Here is a 19,515-nt window from a genome sequence, read left to right as displayed (position 1 = left end):
GAAGTAGGCCAGGTTTTGGTGGTCGGAAAAGACTTCAATCCTGTGTTTGGCGCCTTCAAGGTAAATCCTCCAGCGGTCAAAGCTGTCAACAATCGCCAGGAGTTCCTTATCGTGGATTTCGTAGTTCATCTCGGGTGGCGACATTTTCCTCGAATGGAAGGTGACGGGGTGTAACTTGCCGTCGGCCTTCTTTTAGGAGAGGATGGCGCCGATTCCGAAATCAGAAGCGTCTGTTTCCATGACAGCGGGTTCGGCTGGGTCGAAATGAGCTAGGACTGGTGCTGTTGTGAAGGCCTCCTTTAGGTCCTTGAAGGCTTTCGCCATCGGTTCTGTCCATCTCCAAAGTTTCTTATCCACCGAGTTTCCTTTCGAGAGAGCCTGGGCGATTGTGGAGAATCCCTTGATGAACCTTCGGTAGAAGTTGGCGAAGCCCAGAAAGGACTGTGACTCCTTGAGCGTAGTTGGCTGCTTCCATTCCAAGATGCTTTTGACCTTATCCTCTGCCATGCCGATGCCTTGGGGAGAGATGATGTAGCCAAGGAATTCGACTTCCGTGACCCCCCATTTGCACTTTTGCGGGGCAACGGCAAGGTGGTTGTCGGTAAGCCGTTTCAGGACTTCCAAGACCAGGCGATCGTGCTCTTCCTCGGTGTCGGCGTAGATCAAGATGTCATCCAGGTAGACGAGTACCCCTGCGTCCAGGAGGTCCATGAACAGATGGTTCATCATGGCCTGGAATGTGGAGGGTGCGTTGATCAATCCCATGGGCATAACGATGTACTCGAAGAGGTCATATTTGCATCGGAAGGCCGTTTTCCACTCGTGGCCCTTGGCCATGCGGACCAGGAAGAAGCCCGATTTGAGGTCGATTTTTGAGAAGATCTTCGCGGTTCGGAGGGCATGTTGGAGTTCCGTGATGAGCGGGATCGGGTGCCTGACGGGGACCGTCATTCTGTTGAGGACTCGGTAGTCGACTACTGGTCGAAGGGGATCGTCTGGGTCTTTTTTATCGACAAACATGAGGGGCGCGCTGCAAGACGAGGTGGATTTCCTTATTCGTCCTGAGTTCAACATCTTCTCAAGCCATGGTTTGAGAGCGTCAAGTTCGCGGCCACTCATCGCAAAGAGGGGGCCGTGAGGTGGGGTTTCCCCTTTCTTCAAATCGATCTTGTGGTCCCAGGGTTGGTGATCGGGCATTCGGATTGCTGCTTCTTCGCTCATGATGGGAAGGAATTCTCGGAACTTTTCTGGCACCGCTGCGATGGCTGCGTCGACTTTATTCTGAATGCTTGCGATGGCCTCGGTCGGGGGAAGTCCTAAGACGAGAGTACTGGTACAGTTCTTCTGGCAGTAATCTGAGGCGAACTTGATCTCTTGTGTCTTGTCGAAGAAGTAGGCTGGCTCGTGCTGTTGTAGCCACCAATGGGGGAGGATAATATCGCATTGATCGTCCATTGTTGAGAGCTCGAAGTTGAGGCGGGTGTAGTGGTCTTCTTGATGGCGAAGGACGACTGCCTCAGTGTAATATCTTCCTCCTATCGTATCGACGGCAGAGTTGAATCCCATGATGGTTCGGATACGCGGCCTCTTGATTATCGGGAGCTTCCAAACCCGGGCTTTGTGGAATGAAATGACGGGGATCGAGCTTCCCGGGTCCAGGAGGACTCGGACGGGGTGTTCCTCGTTGTTGTAGAGCAAGGTCATTCGTACGATCGGCCGCGTTCCTGAGAAGGGCTCTGGGCAAGGTTTCTTGCGAGGCTGTTCCTCTGGGTCATCGTCGATGCTGAGCCTTTTCAAGGTGCAAACGACGGGGTGTTCTGGGGTTGCACCAAGGTGAGACCGAGGTAATCCATGGGGTGGGTCATGGCGGCCACTTAAAAATCCGAGTCGGAGTCGTTCATTTCCATAATTCTGGTGGCAGCGGTAATCGCATCGACTTTGGCCTTCTTGAACTGGGCCTCGTTATCTCGGTTGAGGGCCTCATCCCCCTCTTCGTCTCGGTCGCTGTTCTTCCTTTTGACTGCGGCCGTTCTAGCTGGTTGAGGTAATTCCTTGTTGTTGGTGTCCTTCCGAGCGAAGCACTCAAGTGTGTGATGATTATCGCGACCGCAGCGCCAGCAGGAGACTCGATCTTTCTTACGTTGATTGACGTCGGTCTGATCGATTCCATTCACGGCTTCGCAGACGTTGTTCCATTTCTTGTCCTTGGCTTGTTTGTCGCGTTTTCTTGAGGATTGGCTTTTGTCGGAAGGGGAGCGGGTATCCTTGCGAGATTGTTGGCCCGACTTCGAGTGCTCCGTCCTTGAAGTGGGCGCGCCTTTTCCCAAGGGCATTCCGGGATCCTGGAGCATGTTCTCGTAGACTTGTCCTGCTTCTTGGACGGCGTTAAGGAATTCGTCGTCTGAGCCGGGGACGCCTCCTCGCGTGTAGTAGACCATCTTGATGATCTCCGAAGGGAGAGTCTTCGAGATATGGTTGCGGAAGGTGGTGCCGGACCATTGTACAATGTCGTTGAGGTCAAGAAGGGTGGTGATGTATTGAACAGTGTCCCCTTCATACTTTAATTCGGCCATTTTCCTCGCGTTCCGGCTGGGTTCCTCTGAGGCGCTGCCGAGGCGTGTGTGGCGCGGAGGTCGAGGTGGTGCCGGGGGACCTTGGTTTCCCAAGGAGAAGACGGAATCGGTATGAGGGTTTCCGAAGGCACCAGCTTGAGTGGCTTCATACTGGACCTTGGCTTGCTCGGCTTGCCATTGGGCTTGAGCTCGCTGGATTGCCTTGTTGCCCACGGAGCTGGGAGCGGGGTTGAATGAGCGGGACGCCGTGGTAATGCTTGGGCTAGAAGAGAGTCGAGTGGCCGCTCGGTGTTCCAAGATCCGTAGGACAGATGTGGCGTCGGGAACGGGTTGGCCAGAGCGAGTGAAGGCTTCTGTGATGGCCTTCTGGGTTGCTTGCTGGAGGGTAGTAATCTGGTCTTCCAGACTCTTGAGCTGGCTGGGATCGACGAGTTTGTTGAGGATCTCTTCGATCTGGGTTTCCTTGGTGGTAGCCCAGGTGTCCATGTGGCCCAGGACGGATTGCTGCCGGGTAGTTCTTTCGTTCAGAACATCGAGGGCCTGTTGCTGGCGGGAGGAGGCTTCCATGAGCTTCTGGACGGCCTTCTGTCGTTCCTCGTCCTTTTTCCCGAATTGGGCAACAACAGCCCAGACTTCCGAGGCGAAGCGGGTGCTGGCTTGTTGGACTTGGTGCTCAAGGCGGGCGATAGAAGCTTGTGAGACCTCAATTCCGGCGTTGTAGAGGTTGGCGACAGCGACGTAATTCTTCCTCAAGATGTCGTATTGTTCCTTGAGGGTGGAGAGTTCCTTGGCGTGTTCCTGGCCCACGGAGATGGCGATGTCGCGGACTTGGTTGTGAGCCGTGGCGAGTTGATCGTGTAGGACGATGAGCCACTCAGGGGGATCGGCCACCTGAATAGTGCCTTTGGGAATGGTGCTCAGGCGGTTTCGTTTGTCGTTTAGCACATCGTCGAAACTGGCAGGGTTATGGAGCACGAGGGCGGTGGTGGATTCGATTGATTCCATAGGTTCGCCGGTGGAAGCCATCGTGAGGGTTTGGTAATGAGTTGAGTAAGGGTGGTTCGAGAGAGAAGTAGTTTATCTGTGACAAGGGCTGTATTCAGGGCTTGGAACAGTAGTTCAATTCAACTAATAAACTACTTTGGTCTCGAAGGCCTTGTTGATCCTCTCAACCTCCAGGGGAAGGCTGGGCTTCAAAGCCTTCTTATGCCAAAGGGAAACGGTACGTACTGGGGTACGTACCGGTCCTTGTCGCCTGAGGCTCCAAGACATTTATCTAGCGACCTGTATACATGTGGATCTTTCTGAATGCCTTCATCCATTCTCCTTCCTTCTGGCGCCGGCCTTTGCCCGGGCGTCCTGCTTCTGCTTGGTTGGCGTGATTGCTCCTGTGATGATGTGGTAGCTTTGTGATGATGTTTGGCGTCGTCAGCAGTTCTGGGGTTGGCTCGCTTAGCCTGGTGGGGTTGCGGGGGTTCGGGTAAGCCGTGCATGTTGGCCGAATAGTCTGGCCGGGGCAAGGCTGGCATTGTATGGCGAGGTTGGGTTGATGTCAAGCATTGAGGCTCTATTGAACTTCAAACCCAGGAGTGTGGGCAATGTCCGCGTGACATTATCGTCGCAAAGATGTAGCAATTTTATGATGATTTTGGCAACCTGAGGCTTGATCGCTTGTCGTCGGCGCAAGTTGAGACGGTAGAAGTTGATGATTTCTGGTGGCAACGCTTCGGGCTGTCTCTCACGGTTCATGTCTTCCTTGGTTTTTGCACGATACCTCCTTAGGTGGATTTCCGCGCCCATGTTCGGTATTGTCCAGATTGACGGTAGTGACGCTTGAGTCGGAGAGGGAGTTGTGAACCGATTATGGTCTTCTATTGGCGCAGAGATGATCGGGTGAAAAGTTCAATGCTTGCGTGAAAGGACTGTCGGTGCTTGTATGCATTAGTAGAGGTAACAGCGCAAGTAATTTTGGGGAGGCAGCAAATCAATAACCGAGCACTGACTTGGATTCTCCCTGGGTGAACAGCAAGACATGTTCCCATTGATTTGGCATGTTCCTTGCTTTGAGGGTGGTTCACCCACAATGGAAAGGGAGGTAGAGCGACATGGAAGCCTTGGAGAGGGGCGACAGAGTGATGGATTCGGTGGCCAGGAGAGGGAGTGGTGAAGAGGAGGCTGATGGATCGACCTGTAATTCTAAGGTTGTAGGCCCTTGATTCTCCGTATTTTGTCCTCTTTCCCGAGCTTATTCGGAGGATTTTTAGCAAGGGCGCTTGTTCCTCTGCCTTCCGACCTGGCATCTCCTTCCGATGACACTGTTCGAGATTGTGCTGCCAGTATCGACATTTGAGTCTGGTTGCTCATGTTGTCCAAGACATTTGCATTCGCGTCGCAAAGCAATGGTTTGTAACGCGACGTTTTGGACTTGCCGACAGCGGAGGTGGTACCATAGACAAGCGAAGAGTCGGTCCGGAAGACGGCTCAGCTGATAGCTCATCCTTTAGATGGACTGTGTAGATTCCGTTGCTGTTTTGTAGAAATTGTCCGTTCGGATGTTCTGCTTGTTGGTTTGGCATTTGGGAACGCGGGGAAATGGTAGGAAGTTTCTATGGGTTGGAGGTCTGGACTCTGGAGGGAAAATGACAGCCTTAGGTAGAAGGATGACGCGAAATAAATCAAGCAGAGAAGAGGGACAGGAATATTTGTTGCGCACCAAAGGTTGTTGGGCTGGAAATAAAAGGGTAGTCGCGATTGCGGTTCCTGCATGCGCCAGCAGTTACTGCTGCACACTGTAATGGCCTGCCCTTGATTCCGACAAGACGTCATGGAGCCACTTGACCGAACCACATTCGCGGTCCTCTCAAGCATCTCATTGATCAAAATTGAATGCATTATGGTGTTTGATTCTTTCCACTATGTCTCCTATTATCATCGCTATACACTTCGGAAGCGACAGTTTTCAGCATCCAACGGCGTCCTTTGAGATTTTTCCACAACAAGTTTTTCATCTTCCTCAACACAAGGACAAATCCGTTGCGTACAAACATTACAAACAGGGGGGAGAGCCTGGCAGCCAGTGCTCAGCGCGTTGTTTTATACCAGTTGGCACATATGTTTTCATGGCGAGACCCTGAACCGCATCGCGAAGCTGATGATACGAGAGGAATAGCTCGTGAATGTTCGGATGCATTGTTTACCGACTCTCTATCAAAGCATGACAGCGAGAAATCTCCTTCCGATGACAGTCACCCAAGGCGTGGAGAGTTGAGCCAGGATGAACAATGCGGAGGTTTGAATCTCTCTTCATGCAACACACACACAGCCAACCTATGACGAGAGGAAAACCGCCAAGAGCGCGAAGGAAAACATGATCAAGCCAGCGATCACCACACAGAAATGTCCCTTGCTACTCTATGAGCCACAAGACATGGAGACAGTCAGGGTCGCTAATACAGAGAGGTGTTGATGTTCCCACTATCGACCACAGGCATCGAGAAAGCCAGTGTCACGAAGGAAGAGGAATGCTCTCGCCCGTTTCCACCGACAAGCGATGAAAAGGCCAGGTCGGGTCTGGTGGGGTGAAATAGACTACCCAAGGCAAATGAAAGCTCAAGTGAAAGAATGATGACGATATGTTCCTCACTACAGATCACAGACATGGAAAAAGTCCGGGTCATGAAGGCAGAGGTGTTGTTCTCGCCCTATGACCAAACCAGACAAGCCACGGAGAAGGCAAGTCGGGCGGTTTGGCAACGGGCGGATGAAGTCAGCTATCTACTCTACTGAAATGTCCCTCACTACGAGCCAAGGCATGGGAAAGCCAGGGCGTTGAGGCAGAGGTGTTGATCTAGCCCTGAGACCGACAAGCTATGGAAAAAGCAAGTCGGGTGGCAGCGGGCAAAGTCAGCTATCTACTCTACACTACCTACTCTACGCTATCTACTCTACGCTACGGACATGTCCCTCCTTACGAGCCAAGGCATGGAAATCCAAGGCTATAAAGGCAGAGGTGTTGATCTAGCCCTGAGACCGACAAGCCATGGAGAAGGCAAGTCGGGTGGCAGCGGGCAAAGTCAGCTATCTACTTTACGCTATCTACTCTACAGGAATATACCGCATTACGAACCAAGGCATGGGAAAGCCACGGTCTTAAACGTGTTAGCGGCAGCCTTATGAACATTATTGTAGTCCAGTATTGGTCACCGACAAGCCATGGAGAAGGCAAGTCAGTTAGGCAGAGGGCGAAGAAATGACCAAGCCAAAAGTCAAAAAGGAAAGGGAAGGGGAATGTACCGCACTACGAACCAAGGCATGGGAGAAGCCACGGTGTTTGAGCGCCGTCCGGGCAAGGGAGGCTTCTGCGGCGGCCTTACTGACCAGGTACTCTAGTCTCTCCTGCAGCGTTTTGACGAGCCATGGAGAAAGACGTGTCACTCGGCAGACAGTTGAGACATGAGGAACAAAAGAAAAGAGAAAGAGGCTCTGGAGGCGTGGAGGACAATCTTATATATCGCTCGAGTACAGGTCTGTGCACGAGTGCAAACTCCTGTGCACGAGTGCAAACTCCTGGTCACGAGTGCAAACTCTCAACCCGGCGCGGTGGTTCACGTCAGTGGCAGCCGGTATCGTCATCTGTTGCCGTATGGCAGGGAAGGGAAATGGGTGGTTCGCGGGCTGATTGCGCGGCTCGAGGGGGCAGCTGGCCAGCCTGGGTCGAAAATCTCCTGGGCCTTCCCAACTCTCCCCCAGATAGCACACTCCCGCCAGCCTGCCCACTTGGTGACGCGGCGGGAGGGCCTTGGTGAGGCTTCACATGCTAGCTCCGTGCTCGTGATGCTATCCAGACGAGCTGACTACCTCTACTGGACTAGATATCGTGATGGCATGATCTTGACTTCATCTACGAGACTGTGGCTTCACCTGTGACGGTTCTAAGGATTTTCTGATTACCTTAGTATACAATTAACCAAGTGAGGACTTGAGAGCCGCGCAAGCCCAGCCGATGATATTTTGCGATAGAAGCACATATGCTAATCCACACAAGTAACCGCATCCTAAGCATGCCATGGGATTCAACATCTCAGCCTTTTCTCATAAGCATTTATCATGACTTTGTGGCACTGAACCGCAATATCGTTCATCATGCTCCTTACGCGCCATTGCTGTCGCACCTGGAAGGCTTCCCGTGGCGGGGCTCTGTGTGTGAACTCGAATTTTCGTACCTGCCGTCTTCCCTGGGAGTGACGTCCCAGTTCCCCCCCCCACCACTGCCTGGACAGCTCAACCATTTACGACATAACCAGAATGTGTAAAAGAGACAGGCAGAATTTTATTCTCGCCATCTCACATACATCGAAACAAGATGGTTCACCGCGCGAATTGACAGGAAACAACTGAGTGTGTGTCGCATCTCTTTTCCCTACTCTGAGCTTTTTCTCAGTTTTTCCTACACCTCGCCATTTCCCATCTGCCTGGATACTTTACAAGATGCTGACTTCCATGATGTCAGGTACAAAAATTGCGAACATCACAGAGAGAAGTGAATCGCCTCCATAGAACACGACAAATGACGCGACATCACTCGAGAACAGCGAGAGATAGGCTAGAATACTTCGAGGTCTATTGACAATAAACAAGACATCAATTATTGGGCTTTACAAACCTTCAGTTTGTGGGGAGCGAGGTTTTACGACAATGCGACGATCTACGAGTGTCTGGCGAGCATCAAGGCCATGGCGAGCATCTATGATCCAGTAGGCTGCGCGCACTTGGACACATACCTATACTTCTAGGAACCAGCTCAAAATCCCTAATTCAGTCATGAATCATGGAGCAGTTGGCATTTTTGTCTTATTCGGGTTCATTGTCATGCCAGAATGATTGGTCGTCAGGCAAAAGCCACGGAGGACATTCAACTCCCTCGAATGCGGACTTGGAGCGAATTCAAAGAAAACACTTTATTCGGATACTTCAACACGCAGCTTTACAATCCCAACCGACTGCGATGGTAAATTTACGATATCTTCTATCTTTTCCATATCCTACCCAGGAGGCAAAACCGAGCCTTTGCGCTCGATGAGCCACCAACTAAGGTACCTCTACTTGACACGACAAACACTCCAACGTCTGGCGCGCGGGGCGTCACGAAAAGCGAGAATGCCTTCGGCATTTGGCACAGATCGAATGTTTCTGTCTCTCGCAAGAACAAAAAGAAATCCCCAAGAGAACTTGTCCTGCCTCTCAAGGGGCTCGTGTCGAATGGAAGTATGGAGAAGAAATTCGCACTCCAAGAAAGCGTAGGTGCCTAAAAACTGGTGGATTAAACCCTCCTTGACTCCCCTCAACTTGGTTACAAGAGCTCAAGCGCTAACAGCGAGGACCCTAGACACTCCGCAATATTCAACGAACCGATCGAAGAACAAGCAAACAAAGGCCCAGGACCCAACTATCGCACCGAGACGTCATTCAGACCGATGTTTGAGCTTTTGTACAGAACCTTGTTGAAGGTGGGTTTCCACACCGGTATATACCAGCTCGAAAGCCCAAATGCTCAACTCAAAACACGAATACCGCCCCATCGCCCCGAGTAGGTGTTCTCGAATCGTTCATCACCATCTTCACGACGTTCCCATAGGTAGCGAGACCCGAATGCAAGCTGATTGAAATCAACGCCCGTCTCCCCGGCTACCACATTTTCTATCCCCTCGCGCGACACCTACGGCGTCAATTACTTCGCCATCCGCATGCTCATCGCGTAAACATGGGAGGGATCCTGGGATTTGGAAGAGGAGGAGGAAGCGGACGAAGGTATTGCGGCCGGCAGAGTGGAAGAAAAGCGATGTTCCGAGCTGGAGCGCCTGGGATATGAAGCTGTGGGAATGTTTGGACAGCGGCCAGCGCGGAGGCCTTTCCTGTAGGTGGCTCTTTTGCGGCGTATGAGGCACTAGTTGTGTGCTGGCAGATTAGTTTTAGAGGCCGAATTCGAAGTAGTCAAAGGGAGAATCACAACTTCAAAGCCACAGCAGTCAAAAGTCAAGAAAAATGTGATGCGCGCAGTTATTTCGGTGGGCAAGAGCATTGCCCACCTTGGTTTTCATTTCGAACTTGTGGTAGTCCCCCTCTCAGCAGCCAGTGGCCCAGCCGAGAACCCAACGAGCCACGCGTAGAAAGCTCCTCTCCTCCCGATCGTCCCCCCATCCCCACCCTTCGACACCGAGCACCCCAGCTTCCTCCCCCTCCTCCTCTCTCCTCCTCTCGAGTCTTCTGGCGGCCGGCGTTGGTGGTGGTGTCGTAGGCGTTTGGGTGGCGTAGGCTACAGCTCGCCGCCAACCCTGGAGCTCGCGCTACCGAGGCGGCTGTAGCCCAGCCAGGCCGGTGTTGTCACAAGGACATTTGCCCATAGTTCTAGGTTAGGGTTGCCGAGGCTTAGCAGAGTCTCAATGCCTGACATCAGCCTTATGAATGTCCGGCGGTCGTAGGTCGCGAGGCTCAACCTCACTTTGACCAGACCCTCAGCCACCGGCATTGCTTACCTAAGCCCCTCTCGACGCCATCAGGCTAGCGAGCCAACCATCGAACTGCCGACAACGCTAGTAAGCGAGATGAGGCAATCCCCAGTCATCACAGAAGCGATCACAGCAACCGAGCAAGAAGCAGAGCGACCGAACGGGGACGGGCGCCAGAAGAAGGAAGTAGAATGGTTGAAGGCACTCAGGAAGATCCACATGTATGAAGATCACTATATAGATACCCTGAGGCCTCAAGCAACAAGGCTCGGTACGTACCTCAGTACGCACCAAACCTCTTTGTATAAGAAGGCCTGGGAACTCGGCCCTCGTCTTGAGGGTTGAAAGGATCAACAAGGCCTTCGAGACCATAGTTAATTATCAGCTGAATTGAACCACGGTTCCAAGCCCATACTCTGCCCTTGTCACAGGTGTCCAGGCGGGAAAGAGATGCCTGTCGCCGCGGTGGCGGCGAAGCCAGGCCCAGCGTGCCCAGGGCCGGTCGGTGGTGTTGGGTTGTGGTGTTGTAGTAGGTATTAGTTGATGGTTCTGAAATTGAAGCTGATCTGAGCGAAGATTAGATCAAGGTGGAAGTGAACTTACGCCCGGGTTGTCATGGAAGTCGGCCAAGAGGCCGACCATGTTGTCGTCGACAGGGACGACAGTGGCCTTCTTCCTCTTGGGCCAAGCAAACTTGACCTTCCTCTTGGCCTTGAAGGCCAAGCGCCTGATGGTGGTGCCACTGGTGGTGGACTTCTTCTTTTTCTTCTCGCCGAAGGCAAGGAGACCCTCCCCGGGAATGATGAAGGCCTCCTTGACCTTCGCGGACAGCTTCTTGGCTGCGGAAAACATGTTGGCCTGATCAGGTGAGAAGGATGTTAGAGATCATAATGTTTTTGAAGGAGTTGGAACGCGTCGTGGGTTGGATGTACTGGTCTGTACACTTACGGCAGGGAACTGGTGGAGGGAAAAAGAAAATACTAGTGGTGTGTTACGATCCAATCAGAGAATCCTATGTAGGCTAGACTAGATGACCAATCAGGTAGAACCCGAAGGGAGGACCCAAAGGGAGGACCCGAGACGAAGGATCGGGTCCAGGAAGGCCGGTATAAAAGAAGGCCTCCCCAGGCCTCTTGTTACCGGATCTTCAGCAAGCAATAGCTACCACAACCTACCAGTACCTTTTGGCTACTACTCCGTTACTCTATTGTTCTATCCCAGCGATAATACTCCTGTGCTTGTAACGGTTCGTCACATGGTGGGTTCTTGTGGGTAAGGGCTTTTATCGTCGTGGTCTTGGTCGTGTGAAGAAAAGAAAAAGTGTGTGAGCTCGACGATACTATCTCGAAAGATGAAGAGGAAGGAAAGAAAAGAAGCTTGAGAAAACAAAAATCTCGGGAGATTAAATAGATGATCTCATGGATCATACCTCATATCATGATAGCTTCCACATTCTCATTCCATCTGAAGAAAAGACAGATAAAAGTCCTCGAGAGAAACCAGCGCGTTAATTCATCCTATACCAGATGTCTTTCCTTCCATATTCTCAGACGGTTTGCTTTCTCCGTCAACTCTACATTTCTTCCCTTTGAAGATTTTATCTGAACTTTTCAACACTTGCCTTGAAGTCCGTATGTACCAAACTGTGTGATGAAAGGATCTTTGCAAAGGTTCTGCCGTCTACTTCCAATTTCTCCAAACTCCTCCGATGAATGGCAGCGGGAATACAGAGTGCTCGGTTCGGGGCTGGCAATAGAGCGCAGAGGTTGTTCGCCAAACCGGGAGTGTACAACGCTGAAGACTCCAACTACTACCTCTGATGATCATGAAAACCTGGAACGAGATGAGCTATCGAAGTGGATTAGCAAACCAAAATGGCCAAGACAGGACCACATGTTGTGGTGGGGTCTGTCCCACCTCCATTCACTGACATTGTCATGTGGGCCCACCAGCCCGCACCACCATGTATTTAGCCCTCCACATTTTCTTTTCCTTTCTTGTCTTCCTAGTTTAACACAATCAACACACTTCTTGTACCCACAAACCCCAAGACCACACGGGGTGGAATGGACAAACGAGAAATCTTCGAACCGACTTGGACACTGAGCCCTTGATGCCTCTGAACTCACCAAACTGCTGGAAGACGACGACGACGATGATGATGTGGCCTTGCAAATTTCACCGTCCCTTCATCCCGAACGGGAATATCGACCTCAACAGAGGGTTGCTGAAACTCCTGAAGAGAAGGCAGGACGTAAAAGGCATCTTGAAGTTACCTCTACCGACTCAGGGCTCCAATGGGCACCAGGCTTCCTCGATATGCTAGACCCCCAGCATGCACCAACCTCAAATGCAATAGCATCTCTACCAGATTTATCAACCGTTCCGGTGAGTGCCGCGTCGCTGTCCACTACGCGCCATCCACAGAGCCACTCGGGCAAGCAGCAGCAGGACCAGCTAGTTTCCGCCATAGAGGAACTTGACCCGGTCATACAGGCAGCCGACAATATAACCATTGTGACAAGGGCATTGTTCTGGGCTTGGAACAGTAGTTCAATTCCGCTGATAAAATACTTTGGTCTCGAAGGCCTTGTTGGTCCTTTCAACCTCTAGAGGAAGGCTGGGCTTCAAGGCCTTCTTATGCCAAAGGGAAACGGTGCCTATCTAGTACGTACGAGTCCTTGTCACCTGAGACTCCAAGGCATCTAGCGATCTGCATACATGTAGGTCTTTCTCGTATGACACCAGGAGTGTGACATATGCCCGTTTGACAGTGTGGCATATGCCCGTATGCCACCAAGAGTGTAGCATATGCCCGTATGCTACCAGGAGTGTAGCATATGTCCGTGTGACACCAGGAGTGCGGCATATGTCCGTGTGACAACCATCGCGGTCGATAGCCTTTACACCTGCTGCTCTTGCGGTGGTTCTTGCCATATCACTTCCAGAACACCCATTGTCCGAGGGAAATAGGCTGTTGTAAAACGATTATAGTGTAGTGTCTTTAGCCAGAGGTAGTGGCAGCTTGGTCTGACGTTGGCGCTTAGTCTGCGGTACCAGCCATGACTTCCACTTCGGTCGAGGGACGGGGTGGTGCTGCTGAACGAATTTTGAGGGGAGACTGCTGTAGGTAGTTCTGACCACTGTTCAACGACGGAGACGTTCCTTTAGTCGAATATTAGGTCCCTCTATGCAATAGCCAGCCCCCTTTGCAAGGTGAGAGCGCCATGGAAAATCTTCTTCCAAAGTTTTCATGGCGGGGAGAGAAGAAGCGGGCTGCTCATCGCGCAAGAACTCCCATTGCAATGGGTCCTCGATGTCGAACAGTTCTGGCTGTGCAGCGAACAAACCTTACTCGAACCTCTGGCGCTCACCCGTTCTGGCCGCGTCTTCGAATGCTACCGTTGGTGATACAGGTGATACTGGTGCGGTGGTCGGCAGCTCCGTCGTTGCGTTGGCAACTCCAGTCGGCCAGCGGGTCGGCGGTCACGGAAGCGTAAGTATTCTTCGGCACCCATCGCCCCGTTCGCGAATATACTCTCAATTATTCATAGTGATTTTTATGCCGTCCCGGTTAATCCGCGCATAGAAATCACTCGCAGCTTCTGGCTAGAGGTAAAAACACCTGACGATCCGCAGCATAGTAGGCGGGCATAGAAACCGTACTCCTCACTCTCACGGCTAATGACGTGGGATATCTTCTTTGTGCGGGTTTTCCTCGTCGTTAGAGAACTCCTGCTTGATGTATATTCGAGGAGTGGCCTTTTAAGCAACGGCAGTTGGGGCTGAGAAATTTTGGATGGGCGGAAGCGTAGACTGCGACGACGGATGGGGGTTGCAGTGGACGACCTAGGGGTAGGTGCCTGACCGCGAACCCGATGTTCCAGAAATTGCCATGTCGCAAGTCGTGGGGAGTGTCGCCTTGGTGGTCTTCCGGCGGCGAGTGAAGATATCCAGATAATCCATCGGAGCTAAGCATCTTTGTTGTTCATTGTAGAGAACGGGTACAACTCTGATAGATGTAAACAGTCTAGAGGTAAGCTTCAGTTATAACCGTACGTCAGAATAGTTCGTGCGGTTTGCTTACTACGAAAAACGTGGCAGTATCGGACTGAGACGATCGCAATGATATAAAAAGCTAGGTTCGTGGGTTCCTTACTTGGCTATCAAACCTTTCAGCAGCGGTAGAGAGCTTCAGGGCGGAGAAATTGACATAGAATTTTCCCTAGAGGGTATGCAGACCATAGTTTTCTGACATCTGGTATCGCTGATCTAGTTGGAAGCCCCAGCCGTGTTGCCGGGGGCTGGCGTCTTTGACCCACTTGAATTGTTCCCAAATTCCTAAGGTCCTGGAAAGAATCTTCTTGTACCTCACAGGGAAAGGGGTTAATGGCACTGGCATTTCATCAATATTCTTATCAATGGAAGTTCAAATAAGGTTGGATCGGCGACTTACAACCGGAGGAATGGGCCAAGGCTAGGATCATCAACACCAACCTAAACGCCAAGCCTTGCCCCTGAAGCGGGTAAACAAAGCACGGAATGTTCTCAGTCTAATACCAACGAGGATATTCGATCTGTTTCGGATGATTTAGTCAGCAAATGGGTTGAGAAACACAGATATTACCCAATGAAACCAAGTAAGAGAACCAAAATGCTGATGGGCACAAAGTCAAAATGGAGGAGGCTGGGCAAGGCAATGGACAACATTAGGGGTCACGCCACCCGACCTTGATGGATCAAGGCTTGTATGGACCACGACCCACAACGGCAATAAGCAAGGCGACGTCAGAATAAGCTTTTTTGAACCTGCTTCTAACTCCCAACATCCCAGCCCCGGCCCCACCATCCCTGAGGAGTACCGTACCTCCTTAATACATAAACGCAACGCAGAATGATTCAAGTAAAACTATTAACGGACTAGCCGACCAAGACAACGCCGAGCTCTAAGAGGTTAAAGGCAATACAATGCAGTTAAGATACTGAGATAATGAATAATGAAATACAAGGAGCGTCGTCTCCCATAAGGTCGTACGGGAAGTGAAGCCGATCACACGTCGTTGGGCGTGACGACCGACATATCGGTAGCGCGTGGGGTGTGCGTCAGGGGGCCGGTATAGTAGTGGCGTCCGTGGGTGTACCAGAAACCGAGGGAGAAGAAAAGAACGAAGAAGAAAACAACAATGGCGTAGTTCATCTGGAGAATATGTTAGCATTGCGTATCCTTGGTAGGTGTAGCCGACACTGAGGAAGGCGAAGGTACCCACATTCTCAGGTGTAACAGGTACCTGCGTCGGGAAGAAGAAAATCACGGCCATGAATGTGTTCCAGGCAACCGCTACTGCATTGACCCAGATGCTGTATTTGCCCATATGCCAGGGCCCCTTCTGCATGCGCCCATAGACCATCTTGCAAATAATGGGTATGACATAGGACACGTTCAATGCTACCGTACAGACATTGAAGACGGCGCCAATGGCAGTACCGCTTGCCAAGCCGAGCAGATTGATAATGATTTCGAGAACAGCATACATCCAGACGGCAATGAGAGGAGTCTGTGAGCGTTTTGAGATGCGGGCCCAGATATGGGAAAACGGAAGAAGATTGTCGCGGGAGAGGGCAAAAATGGTCCGACTGCCGGCCTGTATGCCGGGAATCGCAACCAGGTTCATGACTCCGAAGCCGCAGAGTGTGAAGAAGACTGCGGGAACACGGCCCATGACGTTGAAAAAGAGTTGTGCAACCTGGATGTCGACGACGTTAGTCTTGAATAGGCGCGGAAATAGAACCTCGGCTTGGTAAATCTTACTGGTTGGCCACTAGGGCTATTTACCAGGTCCTTGGGGTTGTCCATGCAGGCAACCAAGACCCAGTTGAAAAGAAATCCAATGACATAAGTGAACGTTGTCGCATTGGCAATGGCCCTAGGTACAACCATTTGAGGGTTCTTTGCTTCTTCAGCAATGCTATCCCCGAGTCAGCATCATGCCTAGTTTATCATCTAAGGGTCAAGCCACAAACTTACCGAGCTGTACCATCACAACTAGTCATGATCCAGGCTGGCGTAAGGCACCCAAACAGAAAGGCAAAGCCAGGAGGGCTCCATCCCGATGAAGGCTCGAAATCAGTAAAGGTGTATCTGAGGCCCTTGAGATCGTCCCGATTCTGGACCAACAAGGTCACACAAGCACCGAGTAGGACACTCATGTGGAAGACAACATAGCCGCTTGTCAACCGGTTCAACCACGCTGTCGGTAGAGTGTTGATCATGGCATGAATAATCGTAAGCCCTACCATGACACCAACGACATGGCTTGGTGTTGGCACGTAGCTGAAGTTGGACGTGATCGAAACAGCTGCAAGAAGCATTTGACTCGCGGCGTACTCGGTAGAGGCACTACCAGCAACGGTACCCACAAGATTGAGATAACCTTTGTTATACTGGTTAGCGGCACCTTGGAGCAAAGGTATCGGAGAGCTTACCGGCAATCCAACATAAGAAGGGAACTTGTTCTTCGGGAGCAAGAAACTTCAAGGTGAAGTACATGGCGCCGGAACTGGGGTAGGCAGATGCGATCTCAGCGATACTGTATGCAAGTGCCCATGCGCCAGCGCCGCCAATGATCCAACTCCACATGATAGCAGCCGCGCCGCCGGCTTGTAGGCCATATATCCATGTTGACATTAATGTGCCGTATATTCCAGATATGCTCATAGCAAAGCTGAAGCTCGACCATTGTGAGAACTCCCGCTTGAATACCTACTGTATGTTAATCGAAGGCCACGGTCATTGGAAGGGAAAGGGGCTCTGGTTTCGAAACTCACTGGTGTATAGCCCAAAGCCTCCAGCGCCTTATCGCCATTTTCGGTAGAGCTTGTTGAAGGTGTTGGGGGCCCAGCTTCCCCTAAAGATGGAGTGCTTTGTCTGGTCATTTCAGTCATTTCGATGGTGGCATCTGCCAATTTCTCTGCCGGGGAGAAAGACATGGTGGCACAAATGGTGCTGGTGGGCTTTATGTTAAGGGAGCTGTTACGGAGTCTTCACCGTGATCGATGACAGACGGGGGCCAGATTTTCTCCTTTTGCGAAGTGTTGTGTTCCATAGACAAACAATGGCGACGGGATGGTCGTGATTTTGTATGGACGACACCGACTAACGCGGTTCTGACCGCCAAATCTAACACGAGCTGCTCCCTCGAGATATTGGACACTTTAACGTCCGTTCTCGGGTCAACTACCCCGCACAGGTTGAGTACCTGATGTTCGAAGCATAGTAAGAAGACCAGGATACAAATCGTGGGGCTGATTCTCCCAGACATGCACTTTGTTACATGCCCGTGCGCGCCTGGGAATCTGTATATGGAGGTCCTGTACCGACGGGCCCAATCTCGCTGCGGTGGCCGGTTCGTCTGGAGTTCTTAGTGTAAGGCTAGACCCATTCCACGGTTCGTCCCACGGTGTCGTCCAAGCTAAGGAGTCGAGACCCAGAAGTCGTAATGGTCGGGTCTTTGGTGCTGGAACCTCTCCAAGTCTGATACTAGATCGGTCAACGAGGTGGACACCGCTTTGGTCTTGGCCAGTCCGTAACGGTGGGTTTCGAGAGCCGTTAGTGTCTTCTTCAGGACTTTCTCTTCGCTTTTCTGGACTCCTGATTTGGTAGTGTTGTAGTTAAAGCCAGCCGTCCGATTGCTGATGCCTCCGGATGGAGGTTAGAGAGTCGCGTCCTGCCCATAGTAAGATCTGCTTGTTCGTCTTTTGAGAAATTTCGAGACTGTCGGATTGGATCGGTTCAACGTGGTTTGTGCACTTCGTCCCTCGCCTTCCCTCTATGTATTGCGTTGTTTGCAAACTCCCCGACCTGGTGACTGCTGCGGAAGAATGGCGCACAATGTTGCAAGACCGGTAGAATGTTGATTTGGCGGTTCTCGTAGCTTGTTGTGTGTCAAGGGCCCCACGAGGTACACCGAGAGGGTGTGTTATCGCGCGAGCAATTGTTCGGTTTGACTAGTAGCAGGTGTTCAACATTAGCTAAAGATTGCCAACACATCTAGAACTATCGTGACCAATGAACATCGATGCGCAACCGGTCACGCTCGTCAACTACCAAGACGACTGGCCACTCTTAAAGTGGTCCAGACTCGGATACAGGCAGTGTATACATCGGTCATGCTTCAAACTAGCTATTAAGGGTTCGAACGAATTTTCTGCTTACATGCTTGGACATACAGCTCATGTAGATCGTGCACTGGCCGGAGAGGTGTTCGGGTCTGAGCCGAATGGTAACAGAGTTTTGGAATGGTCAAGTGACGGGTGCGGATTGAAGTTTCGAATGCCGAACAAGACGTGCTGTCGAGTCGGGAGATGCAAGCCCGCGGAGACCAGATATCGAGGATGAGGATACAGTGGCGTGATATAAAGCTATTGAAGTAATTCATAAAAGCGAGCGTATCAACGAAAGAAGAGACCGACTCTTGGGTAACTATTATGCTGCTTGAAAATGCTCTTCTCGTTATCGATGATTGCTGGCAAAAGTGTCCATGGCCAGCACTCTGGATGTTTCACTCTGTGGGCTACGCACTCCCGTCTAAATCGCTGCTGGACTCCGTTTGCATGATGCGATTTGCCGCATGGATTGCCCAACGGTTTTTGAGCAGCCGCGTTCGAACAGTCGCGCCTACCCGAAGCGAAAGCTGAGTTCCTCCAACAGCAGTAACTTGTTGAAGGACGGAGCTCTTGTTGGAAAGAGCCTTGGAAGTTAGGGTTAGGGTTATCCAATCCCAACTTCCACTTGCGATTCCTTCAAGTCCGCTAACGGGCCAGCAGCTCATGTCTCAAGTCACATGAACTATTCATTCGAGAATTACTCTCAAGTTTGCCGGTATGTTAAACACCAGCGAATATCAGTGTTGGGCTTAAAATCAATGTCACCACAGAGCAGCACGGGCTCGGTAGGTTCCTGCCGGTGGCCTTGACCCACTTTATCGGCAGGTGGGGCTCTGCTCCCGCCCGGGCTCGACCGGGTCAGGCGGTCCGGACACTCTATGGGTGTGGTTTGGTGTATGAGTGCCCGGATTCTTTTTTCACACCATGTGCGGGTTAATCCGTTGGACATTCACGGGAAGCCATTGGCAGTCGGTCACTCCTGGCGGTTCACGTTTCACAGGGCCTGGATATACAAGCGTGGTCAGCAGAAAAGCGTTTAAGGGACTGCAATGCCTGAGAGGCTATGTTCGGCGAAGAAACAAAATGTTATCATGATATGTTTTTGGTAGATCAAGCTTTTGAAGCCCTTGATGTTCCCCGACGGGGGTCATGTTGGACGATCTTGCCAACAAGTCCCACCAGGGGCAGCTTCCTGTGGCCGCCAGAGGGCATTTGTCCTTCTTGGGAAACTCCATCTTGCCAATTTGGCAACTGCCGTGAACGTTATCATATGA

The 19,515-nt window shown here is 51.5% G+C and overlaps 4 protein-coding genes across 4 annotated transcripts; all 4 read right to left on the bottom strand.

Moving 5' to 3' along the window:
- Positions 1–192: 192 nt before the first annotated feature.
- SMAC4_09860 (uncharacterized protein) lies at positions 193–1,221 on the bottom strand (the record flags this gene model as incomplete). Its single annotated transcript, XM_066091023.1, has 1 exon — positions 193–1,221. One exon carries the CDS (start codon positions 1,219–1,221, stop codon positions 193–195), a length of 1,029 nt encoding a protein of 342 aa, XP_065945778.1.
- Positions 1,222–1,874: 653 nt separating this feature from the next.
- On the bottom strand, positions 1,875–2,573 carry SMAC4_13103 (uncharacterized protein; the record flags this gene model as incomplete). The annotated part of the gene is made up of 1 exon (XM_066091264.1): positions 1,875–2,573. One exon carries the CDS (start codon positions 2,571–2,573, stop codon positions 1,875–1,877), a length of 699 nt encoding a protein of 232 aa, XP_065945777.1.
- Positions 2,574–9,694: 7,121 nt separating this feature from the next.
- Positions 9,695–10,930, bottom strand: SMAC4_01448 (uncharacterized protein; the record flags this gene model as incomplete). The annotated part of the gene is made up of 3 exons (XM_003352566.1): positions 9,695–9,916; positions 10,358–10,438; positions 10,682–10,930. 3 exons carry the CDS (start codon positions 10,928–10,930, stop codon positions 9,695–9,697), a joined length of 552 nt encoding a protein of 183 aa, XP_003352614.1.
- A 3,931-nt stretch (positions 10,931–14,861) lies between these two features.
- Positions 14,862–17,770, bottom strand: SMAC4_01449 (uncharacterized protein). The gene is made up of 6 exons (XM_003352567.2): positions 16,904–17,770; positions 16,562–16,838; positions 16,104–16,509; positions 15,888–16,044; positions 15,346–15,822; positions 14,862–15,275 (listed from the first exon to the last, which is right to left on the bottom strand). Exons 1-6 carry the CDS (start codon positions 17,063–17,065, stop codon positions 15,129–15,131), a joined length of 1,626 nt encoding a protein of 541 aa, XP_003352615.1. The 5' UTR covers positions 17,066–17,770; the 3' UTR covers positions 14,862–15,128.
- Between the last annotated feature and the right edge of the window lie 1,745 nt (positions 17,771–19,515).

The sequence above is a fragment of the Sordaria macrospora genome, chromosome 1, assembly GCF_033870435.1.
Source record: "Sordaria macrospora chromosome 1, complete sequence".
In the NCBI taxonomy this organism is placed as follows: Eukaryota; Fungi; Ascomycota; class Sordariomycetes; order Sordariales; family Sordariaceae; genus Sordaria; species Sordaria macrospora.
The sequence above is the reverse complement of the archived record's forward strand: the minus strand, read 5'-3'. Positions and strand labels throughout refer to the sequence as shown.

Coding starts and splice junctions, on each gene's coding strand:
- SMAC4_01449 (XM_003352567.2), bottom strand. CDS start 17,065: ATGTCTTTCTCCCCGGCAGAGAAATTGGCAGATGCCACCATCGAAATG. Junction 16,045..16,103: donor AGTTGTGATGGTACAGCTCG/GTAAGTTTGTGG, acceptor ACTCGGGGATAG/CATTGCTGAAGAAGCAAAGA. Junction 15,276..15,345: donor TACCTGTTACACCTGAGAAT/GTGGGTACCTTC, acceptor CATATTCTCCAG/ATGAACTACGCCATTGTTGT.